Source organism: Zophobas morio, unplaced genomic scaffold, assembly GCF_036711695.1.
Source record: "Zophobas morio isolate AGI-343-1 ecotype UQ-CSIRO unplaced genomic scaffold, CSIRO_AGI_Zmor_V1 ptg000012l, whole genome shotgun sequence".
NCBI lineage: Eukaryota > Metazoa > Arthropoda > Insecta > Coleoptera > Tenebrionidae > Zophobas > Zophobas morio.
Window position 1 is genome coordinate 6,844,386 of NW_026972117.1, and position 12,077 is coordinate 6,856,462.

General features: G+C 32.0%; 1 protein-coding gene across 1 annotated transcript; it reads left to right on the plus strand.

Annotated features, from left to right (window-relative positions):
* Positions 1-10,107: 10,107 nt before the first annotated feature.
* On the plus strand, positions 10,108-10,905 carry LOC135128163 (pre-mRNA-splicing factor 18-like). The gene has a single exon (XM_064055056.1). The coding sequence runs from the start codon at positions 10,108-10,110 to the stop codon at positions 10,903-10,905; it is 798 nt and encodes a 265-aa protein (XP_063911126.1).
* The last annotated feature ends 1,172 nt before the right edge of the window (positions 10,906-12,077 follow it).

The window sequence follows — 12,077 nt, forward strand, 5'->3', positions numbered from 1 at the left end:
ACCAATTTCCACTTTTACGCCATTTCTGTAAACAAGATCGTAAAAAGATTAGTTTTGACCATGGAGCAAAGGAATATACTCCTACTGGACATTGATTAAATACATATAGATAGACCCATGCTATTGTTTGGAGCGAACAGGCCAACGGCCGGCGAACAAGAGATGGCGCACCAACGGTCGGCCGTCAAACGCCGGCGAAAAGCTTGGACACCAATCAGGCGCATAGGTAACACAAATCACACAAATAATATATTTAATGAATCTACCACTCGATAGAGGGCGACGAAAAAATGTGTAAAAATCTCATAGTCACCATTTAAATAATTTGCAACGTTGCCAGATGAGCCTAACACAAATTTGCCGTTATTTCTAGCCAAGTAGGTTTTATTTCGTTTAAAAGTTTCTGATAAAGAAATGGGATTATTATAATGAATAAAAATAAATAAAACAAACAAATTATTACTTGTTATTTTAAATACTTGTTAGTCCTAACATTATTATAAATACGGTCCGGTAACTCAAATTTTATAGAAAGAGTGAGATGTTTCAGGACGAGGCGACCGTAGGGAGCCGAGTTTTTAATTTCGAAACGAGTTCTGCGAAAAGAGTTATCGGAGGTATGTCGTTATGGATTTTATTTCATACTGTCAACATATTTTTTTGTTCGATAAAATAATTACTATTTTGGAAAAAGTTCAAATCAAGTCACTTTTTCTGACATCGTTAGCAACCGCTGTTTGGCTAATGTTTTAATTTGTTTATTCGTGCAAATCAGCATCAAATGTTTAAACTAAAATGTATTAGTCTAGAGACGGACAGATATATACTAAAGACAAAACATATCCATTCATATATGTCTTAAAAAACGGGTAACATATGCCGCATAAACTAAAAAATAAGACATTTTCTTTCACATTTTATATTGTAAATGCAATTAAGTATATCGATAACTCACTACTGAAAATTTATTGAAATATAATTTCTGCAAAAAAAAAGATTGTTGTGGTTTTATGGTTTATTGACATAGTTTACTTATTTAAAATGAATACTTTTCATACATAGCACAAGTTCTTGATATTATTTATTTTAATTTCAAATAATAATTGTGTTTCCTTTAGTTTTAACCAAGAAAATTTTTCGGTTATTATCCAACATACTTTTGTACATTAAGAAACTCCATTCTACGTCGCGGGACGTTACAGAACAATATTTAAGTAAATAAGCTTTTCCAAAAAGAAGTCGTTTTTATGTGTTTTAAAACTCACTCTTTTATCTCCGGACTTTCGGCTTTTTAGTGTTTCACTTCGACACAAGAATATAAACAGTGGAAAAATGGAACAGTTTTAAAAACTATTCATCTATTTGTTCTGTCTTGCAGCGAGAAAGGAATATAGCATATTGTACCCACATTTCATAGTAAAAATATGGATCCGGTTTAAAATTTTACCTACCTACTTAATTACGTTAACAAACTAAAATTTTCATTGAAGAGAAAGAGACAGACTGTTCTAGGAAACTTTATTACAAATCTCTTCATTTACGAGCTGCTGAAGGACCGCCGGTCTCATTGATAATTCTTACCTACTTCAGTTCTTACCTGGCTTGTACTTAAGAATGAAGCGAAAAATGTTCCAACAATAAAAACCAAAATGTACAGACTGGAAATATAGTAAATGGGGTAGTACCTACATACAAACGTATGCGTAATAGTTCGTTAGACATTAGGTATTTATCAAAATTAACCAAATCTCTTAGTTTACGCACTATTGGACGAGCACTCCTTAAAACGGTCAGAATACTTAATCGCATTATTCCATTCACACCTACCTTAAACTTTGCCAGATGAACCTAACACAAATTTGCGGATATTTCTCGTCAACCTGGTAATATTTGATTTTGAAGTTTCTAGAAGTATCTCAATGGGAATATTATAATGGACAAATAAAACAAACAAATTATTGTTATTATTATTTGTTGTTTTAATCCATTAGACGCTTATAGGCTATCGCATACTTTTTTTGAAAAATCGGTAATAAATTCGGTGAAGCATCTTTGCCCCTTAATTCCTATGGGTAAATTGGGATTTTGAATAGAGATCGCAGAAACATTTTTTATGGTTTTATGGTTTATTTACATAATTTACTTATTTACAATGAATGTTTTTAATATATAATACAAGTTTTGATATTATTTATTTTTATTACAATTAATAATCTTGTGTTATTTTTCATTTTCAACAAGAAAATTTTGTCGCTTATTATCTAACATATTTTTATACAATGAGAAACACCATATGTTTCACATCACAGGACGTTGCAGGAAAATACTTAAGTAAATAAGCTTTTGTTATTTCACTTCGACGCAAGAACCGTTTCAAAGAAAACAAACAGTGAAAAAGCGGAACAGATTCACAAAGATTTCTGTTCTTTTTTTCTTCTGTTGTGCAGTGGGCGGGAAATATGGTGTATTGTACATTTTACAATAAAAATATCGATTTCAGGCAAATTTCCGCACCACCAATGAGGTATTGCCACGGCGCGTTTTTTTTTTGTTTTAGCAGTGCTATCCCCAATAGGCCTAATGCACTACTTGCCGATATTGATTCAGATAATTATCCGCTGAATTAAGACATGATACTGGAAAGCTGACACAAATAAACCACTCAATTTACAAAAACTGCAGCTTAAAATATCCTGATTTTTTTACATTTAAACTCAATTCAAACCAGCTTCTTTGAATCAAAAACACCAAATTTGGATACTCGACAATTTTTTTTTTTATTTTGATGCCATTTTCCTTTTTTAAATAATTTGCATATAATTAGATGATTTAATATAAATATTTTATGCTCTTTACACTGACCGTCATTTATCCAAATCTGACACGCCTTCACCACGTTTTATTTGTGTCGGATTTCCAGTTTCATGTCTTAATTCAGCAGATAATTATCTGAATCAATATCGGCAAGTAGTGCATTAGGCCTATTGGGGATAGCACTGCTAAAAAAAAAAAAACGCGCCGTGGCAATACCTCATTGGTGGTGCGGAAATTTGCCTGAAATCGATATTTTTATTGTAAAATGTACAATACACCATATTTCCCGCCCACTGCAAAACAGAAGAAAAAAAGAACAGAAATCTTTGTGAATCTGTTCCGTATAAAAATATGTTAGATAATAAGCGACAAAATTTTCTTGTTGAAAATGAAAAATAACACAAGATTATTAATTGTAATAAAAATAAATAATATCAAAACTTGTATTATATATTAAAAACATTCATTGTAAATAAGTAAATTATGTAAATAAACCATAAAACCATAAAAAATGTTTCTGCGATCTCTATTCAAAATCCCAATTTACCCATAGGAATTAAGGGGCAAAGATGCTTCACCGAATTTATTACCGATTTTTCAAAAAAAGTATGCGATAGCCTATAAGCGTCTAATGGATTAAAACAACAAATAATAATAACAATAATTTGTTTGTTTTATTTGTCCATTATAATATTCCCATTGAGATACTTCTAGAAACTTCAAAATCAAATATTACCAGGTTGACGAGAAATATCCGCAAATTTGTGTTAGGTTCATCTGGCAAAGTTTAAGGTAGGTGTGAATGGAATAATGCGATTAAGTATTCTGACCGTTTTAAGGAGTGCTCGTCCAATAGTGCGTAAACTAAGAGATTTGGTTAATTTTGATAAATACCTAATGTCTAACGAACTATTACGCATACGTTTGTATGTAGGTACTACCCCATTTACTATATTTCCAGTCTGTACATTTTGGTTTTTATTGTTGGAACATTTTTCGCTTCATTCTTAAGTACAAGCCAGGTAAGAACTGAAGTAGGTAAGAATTATCAATGAGACCGGCGGTCCTTCAGCAGCTCGTAAATGAAGAGATTTGTAATAAAGTTTCCTAGAACAGTCTGTCTCTTTCTCTTCAATGAAAATTTTAGTTTGTTAACGTAATTAAGTAGGTAGGTAAAATTTTAAACCGGATCCATATTTTTACTATGAAATGTGGGTACAATATGCTATATTCCTTTCTCGCTGCAAGACAGAACAAATAGATGAATAGTTTTTAAAACTGTTCCATTTTTCCACTGTTTATATTCTTGTGTCGAAGTGAAACACTAAAAAGCCGAAAGTCCGGAGATAAAAGAGTGAGTTTTAAAACACATAAAAACGACTTCTTTTTGGAAAAGCTTATTTACTTAAATATTGTTCTGTAACGTCCCGCGACGTAGAATGGAGTTTCTTAATGTACAAAAGTATGTTGGATAATAACCGAAAAATTTTCTTGGTTAAAACTAAAGGAAACACAATTATTATTTGAAATTAAAATAAATAATATCAAGAACTTGTGCTATGTATGAAAAAATATTCATTTTAAATAAGTAAACTATGTCAATAAACCATAAAACCACAACAATCTTTTTTTTTGCAGAAATTATATTTCAATAAATTTTCAGTAGCGAGTTATCGATATACTTAATTGCATTTACAATATAAAATGTGAAAGAAAATGTCTTATTTTTTAGTTTATGCGGCATATGTTACCCGTTTTTTAAGACATATATGAATGGATATGTTTTGTCTTTAGTATATATCTGTCCGTCTCTAGACTAATACATTTTAGTTTAAACATTTGATGCTGATTTGCACGAATAAACAAATTAAAACATTAGCCAAACAGCGGTTGCTAACGATGTCAGAAAAAGTGACTTGATTTGAACTTTTTCCAAAATAGTAATTATTTTATCGAACAAAAAAATATGTTGACAGTATGAAATAAAATCCATAACGACATACCTCCGATAACTCTTTTCGCAGAACTCGTTTCGAAATTAAAAACTCGGCTCCCTACGGTCGCCTCGTCCTGAAACATCTCACTCTTTCTATAAAATTTGAGTTACCGGACCGTATTTATAATAATGTTAGGACTAACAAGTATTTAAAATAACAAGTAATAATTTGTTTGTTTTATTTATTTTTATTCATTATAATAATCCCATTTCTTTATCAGAAACTTTTAAACGAAATAAAACCTACTTGGCTAGAAATAACGGCAAATTTGTGTTAGGCTCATCTGGCAACGTTGCAAATTATTTAAATGGTGACTATGAGATTTTTACACATTTTTTCGTCGCCCTCTATCGAGTGGTAGATTCATTAAATATATTATTTGTGTGATTTGTGTTACCTATGCGCGTGATTGGTGTCCAAGCTTTTCGCCGGCGTTTGACGGCCGACCGTTGGTGCGCCATCTCTTGTTCGCCGGCCGTTGGCCTGTTCGCTCCAAACAATAGCATGGGTCTATCTATATGTATTTAATCAATGTACTGGAGGAAGTGCCAGACTTAAAATGATGGTTTCGAGCCAAACCGGTAAAGTGTCATAAACAGTACCCCTCATTACCCAGATAAGACTGCCGATGACAGTGACGTACAGTTTTTTTTTTTGATGCGGCTCATGGAATAAAATTTGTTGAATAAAACAACGCACATAACAGATTTATATTCTCTATTAATTAATATTATTTAAAATATTTAAATCAATCAATACATCACGAGTAACAAGTAATACAAACAGTGAATACCGTTAAAAAGTACAAACAACCAGGGTGACGACGCCACTGAGTAGTGGTTATTCGCAATGACGTGACTAATTTTTAGCTTGGGAAGTTTGAAAAGTTTTCACTCGGAAGGCCGACTATTCACTCAGAATTATTTGCCTAATCTGCCGGATGTAGGTGGGCTTCTCCAGCCCAGGTTGTAAATTTTTGTAGGATGCAAAGTGCGGAGAAGAATAAAATCAGGTAGCAGCCCGTAGTAGGGTCATTCATGGAAAACTGCGAACCAATTATTTCTTCCTTTTTTTTAGATCTGAGAGCTGTTTTACACGTCACAGAAATATCTATCCTAAAAGAAATTTTTAGAAATAATTTTCTCGTCATTAATCGGTTGCAAAAGATCAAGAGGCACTCGAAGCAAGCCCTGACAAACTTATTAGCGGCGCCAGCGGAGATCTCCAACTGGCTGCGGTACCACCATGGACACTCGCGTAACCTCTTTTTCCAGAATTGTCAAAATGACATTGCCAAACTCAAAGCAATCATGAATTAAGCATTTCATTTCAAATTCAGTTAGTATCAAGTGGTACATGGTATTCGTATTTTGGGTTGCGTAAAAATAATTTTCAGAAATAATTTTCTCGTGACTAACCCTGTATATGTATTTTTTTACACCCACATATGGTACAACTGAATTTTTCTTCAGTACAATACTAGTCACATAATAATAACTAAAAAATAAGTTTTTAGTTGCATAAGTACCTACATTTCTTAGATTTCCCGGTAACACAAAATTATTTATTTATTTTTATTTTTGCAATATATATTTACAATACACGTAAACCTTTCTCAAACCCTGTAAAAGATCCGTTGCAATTTACAAGGGATTAAAATAAGTATTATATCCGTCCAGTGGAATTTACATTCGCTGCATATGGATACTCTAGATGTACTATTAGTTCATAAATTTTATTGTTTGGTGATATGTATAAAGACAAGAATAGACAATAGAGGCAATTCTGTATCAAAATGTGTTAAAATTTAAAGGTTGTTAAAAATATGATTTTTTAAATAACTGTAATCTAGTTAAGAACAATAAACACTTGTTTTTATGTTGAGTACTTATTATAATGAAGGTAGTTCCTATAATATAATAGGTAAAATAAGCAACGAGATAAATAGAAACAATCTGTTAAAGAAAAATAACCAAAATGACAATTTATTAATAAAAAATCTTATGTAACAAGGTGTTTACGCTCGTATTTTTTAATTTTTAAAGTGCAACTACAAACTTCGTCACTTATCTATATTCAAATTGTTTTTAATTCGATATTTACACCTTACCTGGTTGCTAAATTGATTGCAACTTAAAATTCAGAATACAAAATATTTAGTTTTAATAAAAGAAAATACTTCCTGATGAATTTTACCTTGCGATCAATTGACGCTGCGATAAATTTACCTACGATCTATTGTCGCTGCGATCAATTTACGTGCGATCAATTGTCGCTGCAATCAATTGTCGCCGCGATCAATTGTCGCGTGCGACCAATTGTGCTGCGACGAGTTGCTTGCGATCAATTGTCGCGCGATCAATTGTTTGCGACCAGTTGTCGTAGAATCCTGAAAGCCAGGTAAAAGATTAAATTTCAAGCTTTCTTGAAATTTTACTTTGATGGCAATAAAAATTAGGATTATTTTTTGCAATAATGCTTATAGTATAACGTAATTGTTGTTATATTCGTGGAACATATTACAGTTCCAGACAATTATTATTAATTGTTTAAATGATACTCGCAATATTCTACAATACAATGGACTTAATAAATTAATATGTTAATTTTTTTCATGATAAGCCAGACATTGCAAATGTGATAACAATTGCCGTAATATAATATATAATAATGAAGAAAACATCAATTCTCCAAACTAATGTATCGAGAACTATAATAATCGTTACAGCTTAGGTGTTATTATTAGAAAGATATCAGTACTCGTTTAGTGAACTTCAAATTCTGAGCAGACTTTCAATTTTTGAATTAGCAAAAACGTGATAGTGGTTGTTGAATAATAAGTAGTTCATATTTGGTAGTTAATAATAGTAATAATGAAGAATTTGAAAAGTTTTTTGGTCAAATTTATCAAGTTTTTGTTAACAATCGGACCACCTGTGAATGTGGATGTCATCAAAATTTAATTCAGTAAGTAGTGTAAAAAATTCGGATGACTATACTAAAAACATAATTCAGATTTTTGATCATATTAACAATTTTCTTTATTACAAAATGTTTTATTTTGGTGGTAGCGGTGTGCTGTTATTATTGTAGACGTAAGTTTTATTGTTGTGTTTCATAGTCGGCAGTGATGCTTTTTTTATGGAAAACTTACGCAATTATGGTGACAGTTTTATTCCTGGTAATTACAGCAGTTTTCATAATTGTGGCATTCTGTCTACTTGGACAAGTGGTCGAAGACGAGGTAAATTTTTTTTTGAGATTTACACACTTTTAATGGGTTATTTTTCTAGTCTGACGTATTTTTTATTCGGCTGTTAACAACCCTTGGGATTTATGGAACACAAAAAATCGGAAACTTCTTCTACTACTTTTGCAGCAAAGCCAACGTAACATGGTGTTGTCCAGTTCTGATATCATCACCCTGAATTTCAGATTTTTGATCGGAGTAATTTTGTAAGTAACTTGGTTGATTGTACTTTTTCAAAAAAAATTTCAGCTGTACCAGACTGTCTATTCAGTAATAACTTTCGTACTAAATATTACCATGACCAGCAGTTTTGAGTATGAGTAAATACGTAATGGAAACTCTCCTGGAAATACAAAAAACGAAAAATTATATACCATGGATTTAGTCGTTTAGTGAATTTAGCTTCTTGTTAAATACTGCTATATTTAAAAAATAAAATTGTGAAAAAATCTGAGGCAGTGATTTTTTTTAATCATTTTTATTATTGTGGTAATGATTGTTGAATTACTATATAGAAGCTTTAAGTTTTTCTCTTAATATGTGATATGTCATAATTCACAATTTTGGTTTTTGACTTTTGGTTAAAGAAAGATTTTGCTTAAATAGTGAAATTGTTGTTTTATCAAAAAAAATCAGTTATACCAGATTGTGATTCAGTATTAACCTTAGTACTAAATATATTACTACACAGAAAAACATTGTTGGGTGTAACTATTATATCTTATGTGACAAGTTTCTGTCACATAATAGTTATTTATGTATAAAGGGCATAATCAAGGAGATTGTGGCACGAGGGAATGTTTAAAGCCCGACGAAGGAGGGCTTTTAATTTCCCGAGTGCCACAATCGACAATTATGCACGTGGTACATACAACGTTTTATTCTATTTTAGTTTCTAAACTATTTTTAACGAAATATTGAATATTTTCGGCAAGACTGTGTGAATTGTGCCGATGCGAATTTTAATTTTAACAACATAAAAATAATAGCTGGCTATTATTTTGATGTTGTTATGGATACCACGTTGATTATTTGATAATTCGTTTTTCAAAATGTAAATTAAAGAAGCGGAAAACCTTTATTCAAACGAAAGTTTAGAAGAATTTGAAGTCGGTCAGGTAATGATTTGATAAAATATTATTTTTCCAACTTAAGAAAAACGTTGAATATCGAAGCCTGTTTGAATAATTAATTGATTAGTGTAAATGAACAATCAATTGTTGCTTAGCAATTTTTGACAGATTTGTGCTAAAAAGGCCAATTTAAGCCCGCATTTGGGTGCTTATAAATAAGATTATGGTTCTAAAATAGAATAAAAACTAATTTTTGTACTTTGAATTTATTTTGTCAACATGCTAGAAAAATTGACAGTTTAAAAGTCAATATAATTTAACGTCTTTTGAAATTTTTGTCCAGCGTAGTGCAAGTAATTTAAACAAAAAAAAACAAAACAAATGACAGTGGCGTGAATGTCCTATTCCCTTTAATTTTTATTGATCAATGAGGACTTGATTTGCTCATCTTGTTCTTTTTCTTACTTAAAAAGCAGTATTAACTATTTTATAAATTTATTGTGACTTAAGAATCAAAATATAAAAAATTTTATTGTATGTAAACAAAATACATTGCGCTGAATTTTACGTGCGACCAATTTTCCCGACATGCATGACAGACTAATTATTTATGTCAACATTCAACCTTTGATAAAAATCAACAATTAAAATTGCCGCGTCAAAACACACCAAGAAAATGGCTGGAGGTCAAAAAAATTGACAAGCGAAAGATCAAGTTTGAGCCTACCTACAAATTCTGCCCTTGGAGGATTTGGACCGCCTCCCTCGTAAACGACCGGCAAAAATGATCCGCCCATAGGCTCAAAACAGAAATATCCTTTTAGAAGGGGTGGGAGAAGGTGCATAAATACCACCACTGCCAATATTTTCAGGTATTGAAAAATCGTCTCCCGTGCTCGACGAAGATCTTTTCGAGAAATAAGTCTAATTTTTGAAAATTAATCGAATTTGTGGGTATTGTGTATTGGAAGAAATGGATGGTTTTGTGCATAAGAAAAAATCCTATCTCCAAAGATATAGCAGCGGCAACATGGACACCCGGAATTCCATTCAAGTTCCAAAACGTGGTAAATCCAACTACGGAATGGAACGCCTCAGTCTCTTCCCCCGACGCAACATAATATCGTGTTTACGTAATCGCTTTGAATGGATATTAGTAAACGGATACGCCGATATCGAAGCCTTCGACAATTCCCAAGAAACCCTGGAAGAGATGGAACAGGCTTACCCCGACGAGCCACAATTATCGTGGGAAAAACCCGCAAACTTTGAAGAAATGGTGTCTGCAAAGTACGACGAGCTGAGGGAAATGGCGAAGGATATGGGAAAAGACGAACGGGAACATGACATGGAGGTGACTGTGCAGTTCATCGAATTTATACTGCAGTTGTGGCACGAACAACTACAAAGTTGCCCAGCCGAAGAAAGAGAAGGGTTCAAAGCATTATATGTTCGTTCCATCTACACTCAAACCCAAGACTACCTTAAACCCCTGCTCAGCCAACTCAAGGCATTCAACGTTCTAGAAGATATTTCCGATAGTTTAAAGGAAATAGTAGGTCACCTGCTAAACGCAAATTACTCGAGGGCTAGAGACGTTTATGTACGAATGGCAATCCTTCACGACCCTTGGCCCATCGTGTTGAAGGACGAAAGGAAGAGGAAGTTTATTCAGGGATTGGAGAGGTTAATGGCCAAGTCTCAAGAGTTCTACCCCACGGATCCATCAAGATGTGCCGAATACGCCCCAGAACGTGATCAGCTTCTTTAAACTTACAATTTAACTATATTTTGTATGTAAGAAAGCTTTAATTTACAATAAAAAAAATAAATAAATTGGTCGAAGTTTATTTCAAAGGAACTTCCCTCACCCCTGAAGTGCAGCCCAATAATTTTTGATTTGCTTTTTACGTTCTTCAATTTTCGTTTTTTTTGTTTCTTTAGTTCCTGGATTTAGAATTGATTTAAAAACAATTTATAAGAGGACAGTGAAAGTGATGGTAGGTGTTAGGAATATCATATGAAAATGTCAATGGATATCTAGTGACTAATCTAGGTATACTAAAGCTAATTTGATTGTGTAAAACTGGACTCGATATCATAATTCTGCTGGAGTTGAGTTAAATCAGTGTTAAAAAAAATGTTGTTGCCAAAACGGTGACGTACTAATTTTTTAACTATTTTACAGTAATATTTATAGTGGATAACAAAGTTTAAAAAATAAAATTTTAAAATCTCTGAGTGGGGATTTTTATTAAACTACTTGTTAACTACACTCACAAATTTCACGTGAATTTTTTAGACGTGGTGTCTGATAATTCTACAAAGTAAAAACCAGTGACGTAAATAAGACTCCCGCAGCTTTTTTGACTTTCATTTTTCAGTTGTTCAATTTTCCAACTTTTTCAATTTGCAGTTCTTCGACTTCTCAAGTTTGTATTTTTTAGGTTTATAATTTTACAATTTTTCGATGGTTCTTCAATGTTTCGATTTTCTATTTTTTCAAATTTTCGTTCTTCAATTTTTGGATATCAAAAATTTCGACAATTTTTCGACGACTTTCCGAAAATCACCTACAGATTTTTTTAGATTTAGACCTCCAAAAATTACTTTAGGGTTCATTTTTTCAAAAATTGTTACAATTTTTTGAAAAGAGCCGATATAAAATAGTGATTTTTAAGAAAATTTCACAAACTTTAATCCAGAACGATCAAAACACCATATTGTTCAAATTAGCCCGTCGAGATGTATGTCTCAGAATTTTTTGCGAATTTGTAGATAATTTTTCCAAAAATTAAATTATTCATTAGGTACTTACGAAAATTTCGACCGTCTTTGGAACATTTTCGAAAATTAAATAAAAGGATTTGTTTGTAGATTTCGACTTCTAGTAGTTATTTTCGGCTTCATTTCTTTGAAAATTCCTACTATTTGTTTCAAAAT